At 39.6% G+C, this 24,569-nt stretch overlaps 1 protein-coding gene across 9 annotated transcripts in view; it reads left to right on the top strand.

Annotated features, from left to right (window-relative positions):
- DCLK1 (doublecortin like kinase 1) overlaps positions 1 to 24,569 on the top strand; it is a 376,814-nt gene that overhangs the window by 290,736 nt on the left and 61,509 nt on the right. For all 9 annotated transcript variants that reach the window (XM_084879549.1, XM_084879551.1, XM_084879548.1 and 6 more), the window contains 4 exons: positions 147 to 255; positions 8,509 to 8,566; positions 9,060 to 9,179; positions 15,474 to 15,620. In XM_084879549.1, the coding sequence (XP_084735675.1) occupies positions 147 to 255; positions 8,509 to 8,566; positions 9,060 to 9,179; positions 15,474 to 15,620 (434 nt within the window). The remainder of the gene's footprint in view (positions 1 to 146; positions 256 to 8,508; positions 8,567 to 9,059; positions 9,180 to 15,473; positions 15,621 to 24,569) is intronic.

Raw genomic sequence — 24,569 nt, 5'->3', positions numbered from 1 at the left:
TAGAGGGGGCTGGCCTTGCTGTACAGAAAATGACCTATTGATTCTGAGTCAGTTTCAGTCTATTAGATGATACTTCTAAATGTCTCCTTTGTGCAACATCTGTGTTCTCTTTTTTACCAATAAAAACAAACTAATGATTCTTTCAGAAGTGTCGGAGGAAGGCTTCCAGATTCCAGCCACAATAACGGAACGATATAAAGTTGGAAGGACAATAGGAGATGGAAATTTTGCTGTTGTCAAGGAATGTGTAGAAAGGTGAGGAAGAGATCATTTGCATCTAACTTTAAAGGAAACATTTGGCATTGTATTTTCCAAAATTGTGCCTTTATTTGTAGTCTGTGACACATATGGATTTGGTTAATGCCTCAACTCCAGATGTTAAAAAAAAAAATTAAAGAAGGAAAAGCTCATTTAACATCAGATTTGAAAAGTGCAGTGATTCCTGGAGGTAATCGATAAATTAAGAGCTTTTATTTATTTATTTTTTAATATACTCCGCAAAACTTTTCCAGGTTTTTCAGGTAAGTCCTGAAAATATATTAAATATATTATATATATAATAGTTTTTCTACAGTTTTTTTTTTTATCCTCACCTGAGGATATGCCTTATTGATGTTTTAAAGAGATAGGGAGAAAATTTGAGAGAAAGAAACATCAATGTGGAGAGAAATATCCATTGGTTGCCTCCAGCACATACCCCTACAGGAAATCGAACCCATATCCTTTTGGTATATGGGATGACACTCCAACCAACTGAGCCACCTGACCAGGGTTACACTGTTTTTTTGGATTTTTTTTTTTTTTGGCATTTTATAGAGGTCAGTTGTTCTTGTAAATATGATGTACAATCATAAAATTAAATATAATAACCTTGAAAAGCTTTAAAATGTGTATGTACTGATCCCAGCAAAATGGTATTTAGTTTTATAGTGAATAAGCCAGATACTCTTATGAGCAAAATGGAAAAGTTTAGGGTGAAAGATTTATCTGTGGCATCTCAATACTCAGGACAGTAGCTGGTGGCTACCACTAATAAAGCCACAGCCTGATTAAGGTGCCCCAAACTCTAAGCTCAGCATTAGATTGGAATGTGTTTCTTACTTGAAGCCAACAGCTTCTTTTCAGAGCTGGGTGAGTAGATTATTGAAATGTCAGGGGGGACTTGCCTTATTCCTAGAGACAGCAAGTTGGGGCCCACCTGGGTGTGCAGGCTTCCCCTGTTATTCATCCCCTCCCTCCCGCCCTTCACCTTGGGGATGGACACCCAACTAGTTCCTCAGACTGTGGAAGAACAATGCTCCTTCGTGCTACATTCCCTGCATGCCTTGGACTAGAAGCTTAGCCTATAAGAGCCAGAACTTGGTCTTCTTTGAAGAGCTTTGACTTGGAAGCACAGTAAAGATGGAAGCCTACACAGGGCCTCACACACCAGAAACATCCTTAATTTGGGCAGTAGCTACTGATTTGATCTGTGAACCCTTTGCTACTCTTTGGAGAAAGCTTCTTTGACTAAGGCAGTGGTGCCCTCACGAAGCTTCCCTCCAACAGTGGATCTTAAGCTTTGCTCCACTCCATTCACCAACTGGGCCAAGATTTTTCCAACAGTTACAGCACACACTTGATCAGCCACTCTTTGTGAGGGAGGACATGAATAATAATCAGTAGCTTGGAAAATCCCTGAGTTGCTACTGCAAGGTCACTTTTTCTCTTTTTCTCTCATTCCCCCATCCTCAACATAAAGCCATTGTTGGGTTTCTGCCAAAAATAGAAAATATCCAATTACTTTTCTGGGCCCCACAAATTCAAAAACAGGAGAGACCACTGTTTATTGAGCAAAAAATATGTACAATGCTCTTAACTTATGATATTCCATTTAATTATCATAACTTCACAGTATCAGTATTGTTTCTATTTTATACAAAGAAAGCCTGGAGAAGTTATATGCCAAAGATCACCCATCTAGTAAGTACTTAGCAAAGTATAAATCTGAGCCCAGCCCTAAAACCCATACTTTAAACCACTGCTTCCATCCAGGGGGCTCCCACAAGAATATGGTTTAGCTGAGCCAAATTCATATATACTACATTTGTCCTGTTCAAAAAGGACAGAAATTAAATCTGGTGAGCCATTCCTAAGCTAATGGATAGAAATGTGTGCTTATATAATTTCATGTGCACTTTTACTAATTGTAAAACTTTTATTTCCACTGTAGCAGAAAATCCCATTGTTAGCAGATTGCCATGCCTTTCACCTATGGAGTGTCTGGTTATTTGCCAAGGTTCATAATTTGTTATGGTCATGTGCTTTTTGTCCTAGCTGATACATGGATCAGGATGGCATCTTAGTTTAACAGTACTGGACTTCGCACAGTAGAAACTTCTCATTTTTCCACCCAGAATTCATTTATTTATTTTTTAGTTTGGATTGTTTATTTTGCATAAGTTCACATCTTGGGTCTCATTGTATGAACCTTCTTAGTCTAAATACCAGATTACCCCAAAAAGTGTTAGTATTCTTTTCCAGTGAATGAGGACATATGGCATGTGCACTCTCTCCCCAGATGTATCATGAAACATTTTAAAAATACTTTCCAAAGGTCCAAGAAAATAAAAGTAAACTAAGAATGTTGTGAATAGCACAGATTGCTTATGGGTACATTCTTCCATATTTTGAAGGGTGAGTATGTATTAAGAGCAAGTATGTCTCTCTTCTATTAATAATATGCGGTCACAGGGTAGATTTTCCTGCAACAATAAATACAATAACAGCACTACACTGTCCTTTATTTCTATGATCGCATGCCAGCAAGTCTTTTGATAGTGCCTGCCAGGTCCACTTAGGTTTCTGCCTATTCTCCAGTAGCAGTTTCTCCAAGTGGCCTTAGGACATGCTAAAAGGGTTGGTAGACTGAGAGGTGCTTTATTCTGAAGCTGTTTTCTGAAGCATTTTGATGTCCCAGAGAAAAGTCAAAGAGCTGAAAAGCACTAACAAGAGGTCAGGTGCCTTCACCTCTGGCTTTCCTGGCCCTCTGTGGACTAATTACCACACAAGCGATGCAGCCATAATCAGTGATGGTGTCTCAGGTGGCTCTTGGGCCTCCTCCTCACCTGCACTGCATGGCTTTCGGTAATGTAGTCCTCAGAACTCTATTAAAACTCTACCTGCTCATGATTCCTTCTCTTTCCTGTTCACCTATAAGCCTGAAGAACTGCACAACAAAACTATTGGCTTTAGGATGAATGTGGGCAGGCTCAAACCCACCCAAAAGAGCTGAGACTGGAGTGTCACCAAAATAGGTGCATCCACCTCAAAAATTTTCAGAATACCTGTAGTTTGAAGGCATTTTCTGATGAAGCGGAATGGATTAGGAAAATGAGTTTTGGTGAAGAAGGTAATAGTGTTCTTCCTTCTTTCCTGAGGATGCTCTGTCACCCATGTTCACATTCAAAATAAAACTTCACTCTAGAGATGTTAGATCTGGATGCCTCAGCTCTCTGATCTTGACAGCCCCGCACCCCCTCCCCCTTATGAAGGAGACTGAGCTGTAGCTTTATTATGATCACCTGGTAAACAAAGTGTGATGTTTACTAACCCTCTTTGTTAATGGGTCTTCCTGTCATTGTCCTCATAGCCACCATCCTCTGGAGTTTCCACAACTTGATTAACATACCTGGAGCTATTAATTCAGGCCTGGGCTGGGCACTTCTAGGCTCCAAAGAGAGACAAGACAGCTCTTCTCCAAGAGAACCTGCTCCAAAACAAAGACTTACTATGCAATTCAATAAATGCTATGGTAAAAAAATGATTAAGAAGCTATTATTAGTTTTCCACATAATATTTTTTAAAACTTTCAAAACACAGCAAACAACAAAAAGCACATTAGAGCATGGCAGGCCCATCCTTGTCAGTCCATCCTCCTTTTCTAAGCATTCTTCCCTCTTGGTGAGGAAGGGGGATGGGAGCAGACTGACTGGAGTTGATAATCACTAAGTTAAACAAGACAGTTTTCTCCAAGCCATTTTTTTTTTTTTTAGCAGAAACATTAAAAAATAGATTTAGTTCTAGTTGGCAAAATTTGGAAATTTCTTTCCAGTAGTTCAGACTCTAGCCTTGGGTCAAACTAAATAGAAAGGGGACCTTCACATTGACCTTCAAATTCCCACAGACCTGGAGGAAAACAAAGTCTGTGCTGAGGCAGGTGCTGCTTTTGCTGTGGCATCCAAGGTTTCCATAATTCCAGGAAAGGTCAAGCATATAATTTCAGGAACAAGCAAGAAAATGGCCTGCATTTTCATCAGAAATCCAGGTATTTAGTATTCTTAATATACCAAACTAGACTCCTTGGGGACAAAGACCAGATCCACTCATCTCTGCAGCCACCAAAGCATCATGCTTGCAATTACATAGGGACATCCTCAGGGAGGAAGCTAGTGTATTCCCTCCCAGGACTCCAAGCACTCCAGTTATGTCCAGAGCCTACAGCTGTGTGGGAAATGCAAATACAAGCCTAAGATATAGTGGTCCCAGGGTTTAATAGGAAAAGGACCTTATGGGTTCAATACACAGAATCTCACACAATAGGATTAAACACTCAATTAGTGTTATATAGAAACATTCTATGTGAGAAGGCAAATGCTTTATTTAAGGTTTTATGTCTTTACAACTGTTTTCACTTACCAACTTAAAGCAAGCAGTTAAATGTTTATGGTATACATTTAGTCATAATACCTTTTTTAGGCTCATTTTTCAGTCTCAGGTACTTTCCTCTAAACATATACTTTCAGTAATAAGGATTTTACTATGACTTTATAGTTCTTCCCTCAAGGAATCAAGAGAAAAATTTGAAGCTCATTGTTTGCTATAAAACACTAAGGGCCTGGTACACAAAATTTATGCACTGGGGAGGGGTCCCTCAGCCCAGCCTGCCCCCTGTCACATACTGGGAGCCCTTAGGGAATGTCCTACTGATGACTTAGGCCTGCTCCCCATTGGGAGCGAACCTAAGCCGCAGTCTGGCCTCCCTTTGTGGGAGGCAACCAGGCTGATCAGGGGAAGGTGCCAGCCCCATCACCCCGCTGCTGCAGCCACTGCCAGTCACCACAGCCACCAAGGCGTTTTCATCAACACGGACTCCTGTCCCTTCACCATGAAAAAAATGACAAATTTTCTTTAAGCATTTTCATGATGTGTCTTTCATAGGATATGGCATTTCTTTATTTTTCTTTCTATCCTCACCTGAAGATATGTTTCCATTGATTTTTCCCCTTCCCTCTGATCCTAAGCTCAGCCCCTTCCCAAGCCTAAAGCCTCCACTCCAGGCTTTAGGCTTGGGAAAGGGTTTCCCATCCACACCTTCGATTGCAGGCTCGGTCCCTTCCCAAGCCTAAAGTCTCTGCCCAATGTCTGGCTGGGAGTGATCTGGGTGCTGAGGAGGTTCCTGGGACCCAGGCGCGTATGCAAATTAATCACCATATTTGTTGGGTTAATTGGCATACTCACTCTAATTGGCTGTGGACATAGCGGAGGCACGGTCAATTTTACATGTTTCTTTATTATTAGTTACATGAGATTTATGCACTCCGAGGTAGAGGGTGAACGGGGGCTCTCTCAGCCCGGCCTGTGGCCTCTGGCAGTCCAGGAGCCCTTGAGGGATGTCCGACTGACATCTTATGCCCATTCTTGGCAGGGAGAGGGCCTAAGCCAGCAGTTGGACATCCTTAGTCTGCTGTAAAGGCAGAAGAAACTCCTGCTACTGCCACTGTGCTCGCCAGCCATGAGCCCATTTTGTGGCTGAGTGGTGCTCCTCCTGTGGGAGTGCACTGACCACCAGGGGGCAGCTCCTGCATTGAGTGTCTGCCCCTGGTGGTCAGTGCACATCATAGCAACTGGTCTTTCTGCTGTCTGGTCAATTTGCATATTAGCTTTTTGTTATATAGGATAAATAAATCTAATTGAGTGTTTAATTCTATTGTGTGAGGTTCTATGTATTGAACCCATAAGGTCCTTTTCCTATTAAACCCTGGGATCACTATATCTTAGGCTTGTATGCATTTCCCACACAGTTGTAGGCTTAGGACATAATTGTAGTGCTTGGAGTCCTGGGAGGGAATACACTAGCTTCCTCCCTGAGGATCCTGCTCCTTGCATTTCTGGCTATAGAAGAGATGTCGTCTTCCTGGGTCCCATACCAGCCCTTTGCTTTGAGGACCTCCATGTTCCTCATTTCAGGAAAATGGAGAGTGAAATGGCAAAAATACTGAAATCCCCCCTCTTACAAGCACTGTCCTATCCATCCTTCCACTTTGTAGAACCACTGAATGGGAATGGGCCTTTTGGGATATATATGAAGCAGAGACCCCAAAAGCTGGAAAGGTCAGTTCCAAGAGTCCAGACTTCCTTGCCATCAGATGGAACCTTTTAAACCAGATAAGAAATTGCTCATGGATTCTAATCTAAGATTTGTGTTATAATTTTTTAGTCACTCATGAAAAGCAGAGTCCAGCAGTACTTCAGCTTTTAGTCTTCCTCTTGATTCAGTTTTCTTAAATTTGCAAATAAAGTCTCTAGAAGTATTTTAAGAGGAGGCTACTTAAAGGGCCTGTGATTTTCCTACGATGTGAGGAATCTCTTCCTCGTTTATTATTTGACCACACAGCTGAAATTTCTAACAACAAATCTTTCATTTTTTTCTCTTACTGAAGAGCTTTTTGTATACCCCTATGCCATAGCTTTGCTGATGGTTTGGTGTTTGTTTGGGACATTGAACAACCAAGCCCAGCATTTAGCCAAAACCAGCTCATGCCTTCTCCATTATGGCTCCTCTGTCCAGCTGTAGGCCTGAAGAATCAACAAAGATTGACTCAACATTGTCTTTTGGCCTCTTATTCATGAGAATGGAGCAATTTGATTTTCTCTGGACACCCCACATCTCTGCAGAAGAGCCTCCCTGAGGCAGAGGGTTTAACTTCGCACATTTGAACTAGTGGAGAAAATGGGCTTCAAAGTGATTATTTTATTCTGGTTTTATTCTTTCATTCGCCACATATAATTACAATAATTTAGTCAATATTTATTGTTTTTTTGTAAGTCAGCATCATGCAGGGGCCTGGAAGTGAAGTGGGAGTTGCATTTTTAGAAGCAAATGATAAGACTGATTTCTAAAATGCTCTTGAAAAACATTTTTAATGTCTGGCTTCTTAATCTGGTTATAGAAAATCACTCTCTTGCTCTAACCGTATAACTGGGAACCCTCCTCTCCCCACCCACCCCCCATCTTTCATTTTTTGTAATGAAGATTTAAAAACCCTATTTTAAGATTTTGTTCTTTATCAATCTCATGTAGAAACAAAGATCAGCTCCTAAATAAACATATTCATTTTGTCCCTAAACTTGGCTTTTATCTATATAGGAAAGGCTAGGCTGTCTTGGTTTCCTACCAGAAATAAAATGGCTTTGCTTATTAAGTAGTGGTTATTATGGATTATTAAATATGCATTGTATCCTTTGACAATAAAGAAGTGCTGTTTTGCACTACAGTATCTTAGAAATATTAACACAAGTTAGAAAGCTATTTAAAGGTAACAGTATGGCTAAACCCTCCCTCCCACTCCTGTCACAGAATAGGGGCAGTATTGGTTGGGATATATGTGAAACAGAGACCTCAAAAGCTCGGAGTTCTGCTTTTAGCACTGCAATGGAGCTTTGGGAAAGTAAGTTGATCTTGATTCCATTTTATTTCTGGGAAATGAGACAGCCATAAAAGGCCCAGAAGGTTACTGACAGCTCAGATAACAATTGTATCCCTTTCTACACCTTAAACACGTTATTCATGAGTTCTCTAGAAAACCTTATAGGCTTGTATGCTGAAACAAAGTCTAAAAAGTGTGAACTGCTTCTTTATAGAGTTTTCAGAGTGGTCATGTGAGCCATACTTCATAGAAAGAGAACCTCAAGGGAAACTGGAAAGAGGAAAGGCAGAAACTTATATCTGTTTTACATACTAATCACATCACTTCAGAGGGCTGGGCAATGGAGCAGGAGTTATGCCAACCAGTAGCAATATGAGTGGTTTCATTACAGGTATGGCCACATGAATAGCTCATGATGTTTCTCTGCTAGCATATTTGTTGTCTTTATGCTCAATCCCTGAAAGTTTAAATATTTATTTAAATCTCAGATGGAAGGTAAGGGTAGGTGGGCCAGTGGGAAACGATTAACCAAAGAACTTACATGCATATATGCTTAACCCATAGTCACAGACAATATGGATATGGGCTAGAAGGGGTCAATGGCGGTGGGGGAGGAGGGGAGGAAGAAGACATCTTAATATTTGCAACAATAAAGATAAATTTTTAAAAAGTAAAATAAATAAAAAAGGAAAAAAGTCATTCACAAAATATTTATACCATGATTCAAGGTGGTTGGGATAAGATATAAATCCTTAATAAGATGATTTAATATATCCAAAATTAAGTTTATTTTATTTTTTTTAAATCTTTCTCTTTGCAGGTCAACTGCTAGGGAGTATGCACTGAAAATTATCAAGAAAAGCAAATGTCGAGGCAAAGTATGTATAAAGTTTATTCTTATGGAAATATAGGTATTCAGGATCAGCTCCTAAATAAACATAAATTCATCCCACTTGTTGCATTTTGGTGGAATAGAAAGTTATATACTTATTAGATCATAACTTTATTTTGTAAATAGTACTGGAATAAAAGTTAGCTAAAATAGTTTAATGTTATTTTTGTTTCTTATCTTTATTTGCTTGTTTGTTTACTTTCTTCCATTACTTTTGTGATCTTAATTTTCTTTCCTTCTTTCTACTTGAACTTATAGTTATTGTGATGGGTTCTGAAATTACAAGCATCATCTTAAAGACCTTCAATATTTTTTGACAATTCTAGGCTATGTGAATATCAGAATCTAAGATATATTCATTATATTTGACCAAAATACATGTCCCTTGAACTTCATATAGTAGGGTTTTACTCATGCTGAGTTAGCTTCTCCCATGTTTGGATATGAGTATTGATTAATATTATTTCTCCTTTGGACAGGAGCACATGATCCAGAGCGAGGTGTCTATCTTAAGAAGAGTGAAGCATCCCAATATTGTTCTTCTGATTGAAGAGATGGATGTGCCAACTGAACTGTATCTTGTTATGGAATTGGTAAAGGTGTGTATTTTAGAAAAAGAAATAAACCTGTTCAAGCATTCACATTTTCTCTATCATATAGTTCTTTATTTCCTCTCATCAATATTCAGTCTTTCATTTCAATACTTAGCATCATGGTTAAGAGTATTAATTAGAATTATATCACAAGAGTTTAAGTCCCAGCCTTTACCTAAATAGTTTCCTTATTTTGGGATACCTCTCTCTGCTTTAGTTTCCTTATATGTAAAATAGTAGTTCTTACCTAGGAGTGATATTGTGGGGATAAGAGGAATGGCTTCCACTAGTTTGTGTGACAAAGAAAGTATTAGATATCAATATGGTCATTGTTGTTATTGTTGTGGTAGAAATTGTTCACTTTTCCATGAACTGCATCCAAATGTGTTACCCATTTCTATAAAAACAAGCTTTAAGCTTTATTCACCAACATAATGGAAAAATAGCACAGTCCTAACAATAATGTGAATAGTCTGCTACCTTTCAGTGAATGTTGCCATCTCATCCTGTCATATAACTGTATTTTTATTCTATTAAGTCGTAGCATATAGAAATGGCAAAACGTTGATAATGATTGCATGTAAGTGAAAGATGACTTGCCTATTTCCTCTACTCCCATATGTGAAATTTAAAAAAAATATATATTTCATTGATTTTTCACAGAGAGGAAGGGAGAAGAATTGAGAGCTAGAAACATTGATGAGAAAGAAACATTGACCAGCTGCCTCCTGCACACCTCCCCCACTGGGTATGTGCCCGCAACCAAAGTACAGGCCCTTAACCGGAATCAAACCTGGAATCTTTCAGTCCGCAGACTGACGCTCTATCCGCTAAGCCAAACTGGTTTCGGCCCATATGTGAAATTTTTAGCAATTAGACTAAACATTGAATGTTTAGTTTTCATGTAATTTATATCTTCTCAAGTTATATTTTTCTCAAGTCTATTGTATTGTGTTAACCTAATTGGTGGTGTAAATAATTTCTACTTTAGTTATGAAGTGTCATAAATTAGTCTCACCACCTTCTTCATCAACTATGTGCACCATCAGAGACAGCCTAGATTCATACACTGAACTGGTGAGAGAGATCAGCACTATGGAATATGGGATTTTCTTTTGTAAAGGTTTAAGACAAATAAAGCATTTAATAAACTAACTTGTTAGTATATAAGAAAATGTTCATTCTAGAACCTTTAAATTTTCATTGTTCAAAGTTGCTTTACTTTACATGTATTGGTATTTTTTCAACTTAATTGTTATTTATATTTATAGATGGAGCCTATTTTTTTTTTCTATTTCTGATTAGGACTTCTTTCTTGTTTGAATTAACACAAGGTTATTGTCACATTTGAGGCTGAGGGAGATAAAAATATTAAATGGTTATTCCAACAACTAAGGTTGATTTCATTTAGCCTGAAGATTTTTGTATTGCTACTGTATAGCCAAATAAAGTTTGGTGGTTACCAACAATGGAAATTACACATTTCTAGCACCAGGGATAGTATTTTTATAATGATGCTACTTTTGAGATAAAAAAAAAAAAAACCCACAAAACTTCAAATCATTCCTTTTGCCCCTCTGTGTGCTGTTAAAAATTGAGTAGCCTGACACCCACAAGGAGCCCCTGTGATCAGCACTGGTGGGGTGGGTGGTGGTGGAGGGTGGCCCAAGTTTGGGGGCTCAAAAGTTTCAAAAACTGTTACTGCATTGCTTCCTGCTCTTCCTTGACCCTAAGACCCTGCTTCGAGTCTAAGGAACCCTGCTGGCCTCCAGCTACTATCTATCCAACATGTCTGCATGGATCACTAGTAACAGCTTTCTGGTCTTCTTTCCCTGTCCACTCAGGGCTTGAGCTTGAGTAGGAGAGGGGATATTTAATTTTATTAACTTCCTTTCCACATCTCTGCTCTTCAACCTTCATATCAGTTCCCAGGCTGAAGGATTTGGGCAAGACTCATGACTACCCTCATTGCAATTCTATTTTCTGATGCAAGTTTTAGAAGCTTTTTGAGGGTAGGCAGGCTGAGTAAAGAGTACAGCTATATAACAAAGAACCACCAACTTTCCTGGAAAGGTGGGGGGGGGGGGGCGGATTCTAAGCTTTCTTCTATCCCTAATTTCTATCTTCATAAACTAGCCAGAATTTAGTTTCAATTAGAAATCTGGAATGGTAGACATGATTGAAACTACATACCATTACAACCCCAAAAATATTATTTCTCACCCTTTTTATCCAGCACTTAGTTTAGGAGCACATTACACCCTACCCTTGTAACTGCCAAGCTCCTTTCCCTTTGTTCAGTGGAGTTCCTTTTGTCAGTTTCCATCCCCTCTTCATGTCTTTGGTTCTGTTTGATGAGCCCTGACAGGAGTAGGATTTGGGTCCCCAGGAGGAGAGCCTTGGGTATAATTTATTTTTCTAGTAACCACTTGCCTTCTGTCCTTTATCAGTCTTTGTCCTGTGCTTTGATGGCTCAAGTTATTTTATGTTCCTGGGGCAAAGGGAAGTTGTGTTGTGTTGTGGAAATAAAAGGTTTTATTTGCAAAAATACATTTAAAAAAACTCATTGGCCTAGTTTTAGGCAACTACCACTAAGTTAAATTTGAAGATGAGACATAAAAGAGGCAAAGGCTTAAGAGCTTGGAACACATTTTATGGGGAAACTTGTTATGTCAGTCATATAGTCTGGTGACTATAGCTAAGGAGGTCCTTGTGTCCTTAACAGACTTTGTGAACTTTCTCTTGGTGGCCAAAATAGCCTGACAAGGCCAGAGAGTGTCTGCAGAGAGCGGCTAGATCAGACCATTACATTTGACCTGACCCAGAACTTCTGTGAGGCCAGGTCTGGAAGTCAAGGCCAATCCAAGACTTGATCCCTGAGAAATTTTGATGGAGCCATGTTTTTCAAACCGTAAGAATCCAGTGGTGTGCCAAAGATACAGGAAAAACAAGGTTTGAATCGCAGAATACAGTGAAATAACAATTACTAAAAGTCAAATTCAGCCCTTGCCAGGTTCAGCTCAGTTGGTTGGAGCATTGTCCTGCATATCAAGGTCACAGGCTCAATTCCCAGTCAAGACCTGATATCTTTCTCTCTCTCTCTCTCTTTCCTTCCTTTCCCCCTCTCCCTCTCTCTCTCCTTAATGCTTTTTTAAAATCAATAAAAAAGCATATTCTTGGGTGAGGATTAAAAATAAATAAGTTTCCAAAACCAGTTTGGCTCAGTGGATAGAGAAATGTACCTTGGTTGCAGGCACATCCCTAGTAGGGGGTGTGTAGGAGGCAGCTGATGGATATTTCTCTTTCATCGATGTTTCTAACTCTCTCTATCTCTCCCTTCCTCTCTGTAAAACATCAATAAAATATATTTAAAAAATAAGTTAAATTTCCTAATTATTAATAACAGGACTTTACACCATTGCCTGCTTATGTGCACAGAGGAAGGCAAACCTTATGGGTGAAGGTGGCCCTGTGGCCAGGCCCTAGAATTCAACAGGAGTTAAAAAGTCAAAGGGAGCCCAGCCTCATGGCTTAGTGGTTGAGCTTCAACCTCTGAACCAGGAGGTCATGGTTGGATTCTTGATTGAGACACATGCCAGGGTTGTGGGCTTGATCCCCAGCTAGAGGCATTCAGGAGAGCACTGATCAATAATTATCTCTCATCATTAATGTTTCTGTCTCTCTCTCTTTCCCTTCCTCCCTCTGAAATCAATAAAAAAAATATTTATAAAAGAAAAGAAAAAGACAAAGAGAGTACAGGGGACATTCCAGGAAGGGAGTTCTAATGAGGACAGGTTTGGAGTAGAGTGATCTAGGCATGTTTTAGTGACCAGGGATCATGAACGTCTCTAGATAGTGACAAGAGATGAGTTTAGATAAGTTAGAATGAAGGTTGGAGAAGATCTTGGAGAGCTATGGGAAAGGAATGCTGAGTCCTTGAAAAGAGAAAGAAAATCCATATCAATATGCCATATAGAAAGAAAGAAAATCCATATCAATATGCCAGTGCACAGGGTTCTTTGGGTACAGAGCCCGTAGAGGCAGTGCAGGTTACTTGGTGACATCACAACAACTCAGCGATGAAGAACATTTATTCAGAAAGAGGTGAACCAGGCATGCCTTAAAGGAGGGGTTGGTTGGCTTTATTGGCCCCTTTTTTTGAGGATGAAGAAGAAATGAGATTACAGGATGCCTGGAGCCTGGATAATCAGGAAAAGGATAGAGTCATTGTGGGCCACCATATACAGCCTCACACATAGACAACAGTGGAGTGGCATGGAAATAACTTGAAAACTCATTTATAGCAGCATTGCCTGAAGATAAACAGGAAGTCCAGAAAGTGTTCATTTTTTTGGGGGGGGAAATGCATGTGTTTCAACACTTTGGATATTTTGAGGCTGACTGGACAGTGAGAACCTCTTGAGTAGAAATTGTATAGGGCAACAACATAAGGCCAGGTCCTACAGAGAGATTTGAAAATTGTTAGGTTATGAGTGCTATATCCTGCTTTTGCTATTTAAAAACAAAAATTAAGTCCCAGCCATGCCAGGTAGCAGATGAGCACAGCTGGAGACTGTGCTCCGCTGTTTGGTGCATTGTATGATGCAAGAAGGATGCAAACCCAGCTAGTGAATCAATTCCATGTTCTCCACCCCGGTTCCAACAAATGGAGCTAAAACTGGAGCCTAAAGTCATTGTTTTACCAAATAACAATAAGTTAGCAGGGAACAGGGAAACAAAAGTTCAGATGAGTAACGGTTTTAGCAAACTTTCTTTGAAATTTCTTCACCCTCTGTCTTTCTCATTTTTAGGATGACAGTTTTTGCTCCATTTCTCTGTTGTTGTTTTTTTTTGTTTATTTTTTGTTTTTCTTTTTTTATTAAATTATTATCTGTGTACATATTTTAACATTGCCCCCCCACCCCATACATACCCTCCCTCCCCAGAGTTTTGTGTCCATTGGTTGTACTTATATGCATGTATACAAGTCCTTCGGTTGATCTCTTATCTCCCCCAGATCTCCCTACTCTCCCCGCTGTAATTTTACAGTCTGCTTGTTGCTTTACTCTCTCTATATCTATCTTTTGGTTTGTCAGTTTATAATGTTCTTTAATATCCATAAATGAGTGAGGCCATGTGGTATTTCTCTTTCATTGACAGGCTTATTTCACTCAGCATGATGTTCTCTAGTTCTATCCAGGTTGCTGCAAATGATGAGAATTCCTTCTTTTTTATGGCAGCATAGTATTCCATTGTGTAGATGTACCATAGTTTTTTTTATCCAATCATCTGCTGACGGGCACCTAGGCTGTTTCCAAATTCTAGCTATTTTAGATTGTGCTGCTATGAACATAGGGGTGCATATATCCTTTCTGATTGGTGTTTCTAGTTTCTTGGGATATATTCCTAGGAGTGGGATTACTGGGTCAAATGGGAGTTCCATTTTAAGCTTTTTGAGGAAACTCCACACTGTTCTCCACAGTGGTTGCACCAGTCTGCATTTCCACCAGCAGTGCACGAGGGTTCCTTTTTCTCCACAACCTCGCCAACACTTGTCGTTCGGTGATTTGTTGATGTTGGCCATTCTGACAGGTGTGAGATGGTACCGCATTGTTGTTTTGATTTGCATCTCTCGGATAATTAGTGACTTTGAGCATGTTTTCATGTGCCTTTTGGCCTTCCTTCTGTCTTCTTTTGAAAATATTCTATTTAGGTCCATTGCCCATTTTTTAATTGGATCATTCATCTTCCTTTTATTTTGAAAAAGAAAACACTAGTCCCATCCCAAGAGAGATAAATCTAGAGTGAAAGGAATTGTGTGTGTGTGTGTGTGTGTGTGTGTGTGTGTGTGTGAATTTTCACATGGTAGAAGGGTGTGGTTTGCAGTATTACCTGTTTCTCATTTGAGGTGGTAGGATTATAACTTTGAACTTCTGCTGGGAGTTGGCATAAGGCAAGTACCACATACCGCAAGGACACCCAGGTCTCACAAAGCCTCTGCCCTGGAGACTGGCATTGTCCCTCCATCCTGGCTTGAGCCCATGAAAAGACTGCAGTTATACATAGGTGGGCAAGAGTCCTCACCCTGCTTCTTTCTTTGAGCTCTAGAGAAAATGGCTTTTCTAGAGAAATCACCATAAAGTCTGTAGGTCTTTGAGAGGAAAGTGGCAGGGAAAGCCCTGGGAAGCCGAAGGTTTTGCCTGCATTCTTCATGTTCTTTATAATGTGTCAGTCCCTCTTCAGGGCAGCTTCACTGGACCATCTGTTCATTTGCTGCTACACCTGCTGCTCTCTTCTCAGGGTGGAGACCTCTTTGATGCCATTACTTCCACGAACAAATACACTGAGAGAGATGCCAGTGGGATGCTGTACAACCTGGCCAGTGCTATCAAATACCTGCATAGCCTGAACATTGTCCACCGTGACATCAAGCCGGAGAACCTGCTGGTAAGAGAAATACAACCTCAGGGCATCTTGAGTTCCAAGCACTCATGAGTAAATATGAATTTTTCTCTCTTAAAAAGCACACAAAACTGGCCATCAATAACTACTCAACTGGCCATCAATAACTACTGGGAAACTAATATTTTATGTTGATCTATAGTGATTAATGTGCAATTAGGAGCACTCACTATTAGCAAATGAAAACAGGAGGATAGGAACATAACTCAGGGACTCAGGGAGTCTAGGGACATGGGTGAGTCCAGGATAGTGAGAGGAGCATTTATATTTGTATAATTTATCTACAGCATTTTTATTTTAGAAAGATTTATTTGGGGGAGGGGGGAAGGAAGCATTTTTGGTTTCTCTTAGTCTCCCAAATTTACATTCCAATTATACAAGTGTGAGCAAAAATAGGCTTACAATTGTTCATATAGAAAATAATACAAACTGGTCAGCGAGCTTCTGTGGCTGAGCATTGACCTATGAACCAGGAGGTCACAGTTCAATTCCCAGACAGGGCACATCCCAGGTTGCATGCTCAATCCCTGGTGGGGAATGTGCAGGAGGCAGCTAATCAATGATTACCTCTCATCATTGATGTTTTTATCTCTCTCTCCCTCTCCCTTTCTCTCTGAAATCAATAATAATACAATAATTAACTCTGTGTTTCACATATGAACAAATGTAAACCTACTTTTGCCCACCCCTGTATGGTCTAAAAGCTAAAAAAAAAAAATCATCTGAGTTTTTAAAAACATAAGCTCCTCAGCATAAAAGCAATCATGATGACGACTAATTTAAAAAATCAGAGACATTCTAATCCCCCTTAAAATGATTTGGTTTGTTTTTTATGAACCACCCCACTCCCCTCATCCCTGGGGAATATAGTTCCCCAGGAGAGCAAATGAGCACTCTTTAGGGCCTGTTGTTAAGGGAGTGTTGGAAAGAATTGGGCTGGGCATCAGTCTGTCTCCTCTGGTGAATATGGGAATAACAAATTTTATTGGCTATTCAGGCTGGAATTTTAAAGAATTGATTCAATCCTCTCCTCCCCCAAGATGGTAGTTCTTCCTCTACTTCCATTACCCAACCCTGAGAGTCAAAGTAATATGAGACTATTAGCTTGCCCATCTCTTCAGAAATCTGGGAATTGAGGATTTTCTTTCTAAAGCAGTGTTTCTCCAAGGGTGGTCAAAAGACCCCTACATCAGAATTACTCCCAAATGCATGTTAAAAATGCACATTCTATTCTGGCCAGTTTTGCTCAGTGGTTAGTTGGCTCATGAACTGAAGGGTCTCGGGTTTGATTCCCTTTACAGGTTCAACCTCTGGCCCCCAGGCAAGGTGCAAGTAAGAGGCAACCAATCAATGTATCTCTCTCTCTTTCTCTTTCTCTCCCTCTCTTTCCCTCTTCCCCACTCTCTTCCACTCTTTAATGAGGGTTAAAAACAAACAAACACATAAAGCAAATTTCTGAGCCTCTTTGCAGTTCTACCAAATCAGAATATGGTGGCTGGTAACAGGTGCAAATGTGCCTTGAAGCAGGTTCTTCTGTATGATTAATAGCAACAAAGTTTAAAAGCAGATGAACAACCCAACATTTACTATTCAATGAAGTCTGGTAAGATCTGCTGTGATTGAGAACTATCTATGCATACATCTCGTGCTGAGGGCTTTATATTCATAATTTCATTGAATTCTCTCAATGAAATTGGGGTAAATTCTATTACTATCCCATTTCACAGGTAAGGAAACTGAGTGCCTAGGAGTTCAAAGATCTGCCCAAGGCCATAACAACTCATAAGCTGAGTGCCAGGATCTTAACCAGGATCTTTCCAAAGTCCAAGCTTTAACTTTTAGACTACATAAAGAGAGGAATAGACAGAGTGGTTTATGTCAGGCTAACTATGTGCTTGGTTTTGTCCCAGGGAAGACAGGCATATGCCTTCATGGAGATGACATCAAACTAGAAAAAATTCAAGAAATAAATATACAAGCCAGTAGTTCATTGCAATTATTTTAGTACTCTTGTAGCCACTGGCTAATAAAGGCAGATGAGATCAAATTATATAGATCTGACTTAATTGCACCTCCAATTCCACATGGCTGCAGTAGCCTAAACATTCTCCTCTTCATAGCTACCCCTATAAACTGCAACAACTTTCTTCCCATCTGCATTAATTATTTCTGAATTATGTGGGATGGTCCCAAGGGAATAGACTTACAACTGGGCTTTTGTTTAAATACTTCTCTAAGCTCTGAAAAGTCAGTAATTGAAAATTAAAGCTTCAATTCCCTTTCCCTTTTTCTAGGTCAGTTTTACTTCTCACCAGAGTGTTGTCTGTTTCTTAAATGCCATAAATGATTACATAGAAGTGTTCTTTTACTAAAATTACAATTTACAGGATAGTTATTAAGTATTATGCTCATTCCAATATATTTCAAATTACTCAAAAAGGAAAAAGGTACTCTCCATTTTTGTTTTCTAATTTAAGAATGTGAAATATATATGTACATGTGTGCATACACACACACACACACACACACACACACACACACACACACCATTGTAGTAATTCATAATTTAGGTTTAAAGATGGCAGCACCCACAGCCAATAAGCAGGGAATATGCGAATTGACTGCCACGCCCTCAAAGATGATGAACCACAAGATGGCGGCGCCCAGTCCCCTCAGCACCACTGTATCTGCCTCCAGAGTCCCTCAGTCTCCTCAGCGCCCCAGTTGCCCAGGACCAGCCCGAGGTGCAGGCAAGCTTTCAGATGGCAGTTGCTCAGCTGCCCAGGGTCATCTGAAACTCAGGGAACCAGGTCCCGGCCAAGGCTTGGGCTGCAGGCAGTGGCAGCAGCAGAGGTCTGATGGGGGCGTCATCTTCCCCTGATCACTGGGTCGCCTCCTGCCCCTGAGGGCTCCCGAACTATGAGAGGGGGCAGGCAGGTCTGAGGGACACCCCCCACCTCCAGTGCATAAATTTTCATGCACCAGGCCTCTAGTATATGTATAAGAAACTCAGTAATTCTGGTTCTACACAACCATAATTTCTATAGGAGTGTGTTAAGGGATGGTGAGGTTTGCAGTGATAAATATATTATGGGATAAAATTGGTAGGAATATAGAATAAATTTAACAAAATTAGGATTACATCACAAATTGCACTGAGACATATTAATTTTATATTTGTTTAACTTTATGTGAAAAAGAGAGAGCCATCATGGGAAGCACGCATTCACATACTCAGTATTTATAGTCAGATGGGAAAAAGTTCAAAATCAAATGACAAACCAACTAGGGCATTGCCAGCCACATTATAGGCGAAAATTGATAACTGAAGCAATATTAATATATTTAACAATTTTATTATTATATCATTACCAAGTTGTTTTTTTTTTGTTATTCTTACCCAAGGACATGATCATTGGTGAGAGAGAGAGAGAGAGAGAGAGAGAGAGAGAGAGAGAGAGAGAGAGAGAGAGAGAGAGATTGCATACACCCTGACCAGGGATGGAACCCACAATCTAGGTATGCACCCTGACCTGGAATCAAACTTGCAAACTTTTGGTGTATAGGATGACACTCCAACTAACTGAGCCTCTTGGCCAGTGCACTAAGTTTTTTTTTATACAATTTTTTGTGTGTGTCAAAGATTGTATGTGGTTCATTTTGCATTGTCAGGCATGCTTAATAATTGTATGGATGAGAAACCAGTAGATGAGATTAGATAAGAGAGTGAATGAGTGATACTTCTCTCAGAATAGAGGACAGATCCAACATGTCACATTCAAGTCATTTCCCAACTCATCTTACATTGAAGAATCACATTGGCTTCCATCTAAACTTCACTGAGGGGGAAGAAAAAGAGCATTATTTCCCCAGCTTCACTTAAACATGGGACCATAGTGTGTGTGTGTGTGTGTGTGTGTGTGTGTGTGCGCGCGCGCGTGCACGCGCGCGCGCGCCTATAAGGAATCTTTTGCTTTTTTCAAAACAAACAAAAAAGAAATAATCTTAATAATTATCAACTGCCTTAATTTTACATGAGTCACCACTAGATGGCAAGCTTGTAGCCTTATTAGCAAAAATCATCAGTAGCAGCTTGGAGGTAAGGGGTCCCTGGGAGCTGGAGGTAAGGGGTCTTTTTCAAATGTATATGCAAATATCACTTCCTCAAGAAAATTAAAGTCTTTACTGGCAAAAAATATAACATATAACTAGTTTTTGTTAGGTTTCAGAAATACACACAGTGATTTTCTTGAAATGTAAAAGTTTATGTTCAGAAGCCATCTCTTGATCAGAAATTTTCTTTTGAAAATTATATGCCTGCTCTTAGTTGTTCATCAAGAATAGCATGCATAATAATGACCCTCATTTTTACTAAGTTGATAGTACCCTGTTTTCCCCAAGTGATGAACAAAACTCGTGCTCCAGCTCTTCCAGTTCAAGCCAATGCTCCTCTTACAAATTTCCTTCTGCATTAATCCCATTTCATAATCCCAAAAATAAATCCATTTTGTGATAAGATAGCCAACTACACTGGTAAAAAGGCAAATGCCAAAACTGTGTAGAGAGGCCATATGTAAAAATATAGTTGAATAGATTTGTAATCAGTCCACTATACTATGAACTTGAGTCACCAGAGTTGATTAATGAATTAGGTATTACTCAAAAGAAGGGGGTCATGGGTGTCACTATTCCTGCCCTAATCAGCATTACCAGTGATCTGAAGTGAAGGTGTAATGTAAATTACATCAAATGACAGCATTAATATACAAAAATATATTTATTTCTATAAATGTTCAAAATCAGTGAGATAAAATTGAACAAGAAATAAACATAAACCTGTATGGACTAAGTAGCTTAAGTGTAGTTGTTTTAATAATCATTGCATAAAAGCAGTTGTGGTAAAATTTGGCCTGAGGTCAAAGGTTAGTGGTTGAACATAGTCTGTGTGAATCTCAATGTGACATGGCTACTAAAGATATTATTGTGCCCTTACACAAGAGTGTCACCATCAAGACATTCCACTACCCGCTCACAACATATTACCTCTCTGGTGAGGGAACTGAACATGTCACATCAGAGGCCTGGAGTACAGCCCAGAGAAAGGATGGAGAAAGTAGAGCATGGTGATTCTTACCAAATACATGAAAGACTGCCAGATGGAAGATGGGGAACTGTTTTGTGCTATATTTGAGAGTACTGACCTCAAACTAAAGAAAATACATTCATGGGTAAGAGATTTGAGGTTGAAGTAAGAAAAACTTTCGATTAAGTACACTGCTTGAAAATTAAGTGTCTTTTATTACAGGTAACTTATAGTCATTGGAATGTCAAAGCAGAAACTGAATGACCATTTTTCATAGGTATTTAGAAAAACATTCTTCTATCTGAATGTGGTTAGAAGTTGAGGGAATAAAGAAGAAACAATATTTCCCCTAAAATTATTTAGTACAATAATGTTTCAGTTACTTTACTCAACATATACTAAAGGCCCTTCTCCTAGGCTCTATAACTCCATCAGGGAGAAGACAACAGGAAGTATAAGGGTAGTGTATTGCCTTGGTTGGTCTGTATCCATCTGTTCCACTAATCATTCCTTCTCTCATTAAGGACTTAATAGCATTCATTTCAAGTTATTCACTTTTTTGGTATATAGCACTATGATTTTTTTCTTCATTTTATTTTTTTCTATTATCATTTATTCCCTGGTACCCTTTTCCACCTCCACACACCCTTCCCCCCCTTCCGCCCCCCGCCACCTGCAATCACTAAACTGTTGTCCCTGTCCACGAGTTTTTTCTCTTCTTGTTTCCCTTTTGCTCAATCCCACCTCACACTCCACCACCACCACCACCACCACCACCACTAGAGCGGTCTACCTGCTCTGTATCTATGCGTCTGTCTCTATTTTGCTTGGTAGTTCAGTTTGTTCATTAAATTCAATATGTGAGTAAAATCATGTGGTACTTTTCTTTTTCTGATTGACTTATTTCACTTAACATAATGTTCTCCAGGTCCATCCATGCTATTGCAAAGGGTAGAATTTTCTTCCTTTGTTGAGCTGAGTAGTATTCTATTGTGTAAATGTACCACAGTTTGTTTGTTTTTTATCCACCCATCTACTGATGAACACTTGGGCTACTTCTAAATGTTGGCTATTTTAAATAATTCTGCAATGAGAATAGGGATGCATAAACTTTTTCAAATTAATGTTTTGGGTTTCTTTGGATATTTTTTCAGAAGTGGAATCTTGGGGTCATAGACAGTTCCATTTTTTATTTTTTCAGGTAACTCCATACTGCTTTCCACAGTGGCTGCACCATCTATATTCCCACCAACAGTGCACAAGGGTCCCCTTTCTCCACATCCTTGCCAACACTGTTTTTTTTTATATTTACTGATGATAGCCATTCTGACAGTATGGGGTGATATCTCATTGTGGTTTTAATTTGCATTTCTCTGATGACTAGTACTAAATTGAGCATCTTTTCTTATATTGATTGGCCATCTGTATGACATCTTTGGAGAAGTGTCTATTCAGTTTCTTTGCTCATTTTTAAATTGGGTTGTTTGTTTGCTTTGGTGTTGAGTTGCATAAGTTCTTTATCAATTTTGGATATACCCCTTTTTTCAGAGGTGTTCTTTGGGGAATATGTTCTCCCATTTAGTGGGTTTTCTTTACATTTTTAAAAATATATTTTATTGATTTTTTTTTTTTTTTTTACAGAGAGGAAGATAGGGGGACAGAGTTAGAAACATCGATGAGAGAGAATCATCAATCAGCTGCCTCCTGCACACCCCCTGCAACCAAGGTACATGCCTTTAACCTGAATCGAACCTGGGGATGTGCCTGCAACCAAGGTACATGCTCTTGACCAGAATCAAACCTGGGACCTTTCAGTCCGCAAGCTGACGCTCTATCCATTGAGCAAACTGTTTCAGCTTTACATTTTGTTGATAGTTTCCTTTGCTGGGCAAAATGTTTTTAGTTTGGTGTGGTCCCATTTGCTTATTTTTTCTTCTGTTTTCCTTACCCAAGAAGAAATCTCAGAAAAAAATATTGCTAAGAGAAATCTCTGAGAATTCACTGCCTATGCTCTCTTCTAGGATTTTTTATGGTTTTGAGTCAACATTAAAGACTTTAATCCATTTTTATTTTATTCTCATGTGCAGTATAGGAAGGTGGTTTAGTTTCATTTTGCATGTATCTGTCTAATTTTCACAATACCATTTGTTGAATAGACTATCTTTAACCCATTGTATGTTTTGGGTGTTTTTTGTTTTTTGTTTTTGCCTTATATGGTTGAATGTTAATTGAATATAAAAACATGGGTTTATTTCTCTGATCTCTGTTCTGTTCCATCAATCTATATGTCTGTTTTTAGGCCAGTATCTTGCTCTTTTGATTAATTGGTCTTGTAGTATAGTTTTATATAGATATTAAGTAGCATGATTTTTCCAACTTTGTTCTTCTTTCTCGAGATCACTGTTGCTATTCAGGGTCTTTTGTGATTCCATATAAATTTTGATATATTTGTCCTAGTTCTGTGAAATACACCATTGATATCTTGATAAAAATTGTGTTGAATCTGTAGATTTCTTTAGGTAATATTGACATTTTATTAATGTTATTTTTTCCTACCCATGAATGTGGTATATGCTTCCACTTATTTGTATCTTCTTCAATTTCTTTCTTCAGTATCTTATAATTTCCTGAGTATCGGACTTTTACATTCTTGGTTAGCTTTATACCTAGGTATTTTATTCTAATTTTTGAAGCAATTTTGAATGGAAATATTTTCTTAGTTTCTCTTTCTGATAGTTCATTATCTATACTAGTAAAAGGGTAATATGCTAATTAGACCAGGAAACCTTCTGTATATCCTCCCGGACAAAGCCATGGTGGTGGGGCTGAGGCAAAGGCAATTAGGGGTGATCAGGCCAGGAGAGGAGGGCAGTTGGGGGTGACCAGGCTGGCACCAGGGGGGCCAGTTGAGGGTGAGCAGGCTGACGGGGGTGGTCAGTTAGAGCAGTGTTTCCCAACCTTCTCTCATGATGAGAATCACCTGGTGGAGTTGTTAAAACACAGATTCCTGAATCCCAACTAAGAAGTGCTAAACTAGAATTTTTGGGAACATATAGGTAAAATTGTATACTTAACTAGTGCTCTAAGACAGATTTTATATACAGAGCACTAAGTTAGGTATGCAATTTTACCTATATGTTCTCAAAAATTCTAGTTTAGCACTTCTTAGTTGGGATTCAGGAATCTGTGTTTTAACAACTCCACCAGGTGATTCTCATCATGAGAGAAGGTTGGGAAACACTGAGTTAGAGCTAAGCAGGCTGGCGGGAGGGGGGGGCAGTAGGGAGCCAGCAGGCCAGCAGGGGGGCCAGTTGGGGGTGAGCAGGTCAGAAGGGGGGAGTCAGATGGGGCTGAGCAGGCCGGCAGGGGGGGCAGTAGGGGCAAGCAGGCGGTCAGGGGAGGGGAAGTTTAGGGCGAGAAGACCAGCTGGGGAGGCAGTTGGGGGCGAGCAACCTGGCAGGCAGAGTAGTTAGGAACAATCATGCAGGCAGGCAGAGGCAATTAGGGTCTATCAGACAGGCAGGCAGAGGGCTTAAGGGCAATCAGACAGACAGGTGAGCGGTTAGCAGCCAGTGGTCCCAGATTGCGAGAGGCGTGTCTCCCAAGGGGTCCCAGATTGGAGAGGGTGCACATCAGCAAAAGTCTCAAAACACTCAGATATCTGCCTTTGCCTGCAGGCTCTCTGTTAGGCTCATTCACTTAAAAAGCTATAATATCCCAATCCAATGTAATTCAGCTAACAAATGGCAGAGCCAGAAGTTAAGCTCAGGCCGGGACCGGTTTGGCTCAATGGATGGAGCATCGGCTTGGGGACTGAAGGGTCCCAGGTTCGATTCCGGTCAAGGTCATGT

The sequence above is a fragment of the Pipistrellus hanaki genome (genome assembly GCF_964339955.1).
Source record: "Pipistrellus hanaki genome assembly, chromosome: 3".
Lineage (NCBI taxonomy): Eukaryota > Metazoa > Chordata > Mammalia > Chiroptera > Vespertilionidae > Pipistrellus > Pipistrellus hanaki.
This window is presented reverse-complemented; position numbering and strand designations above follow the sequence as displayed.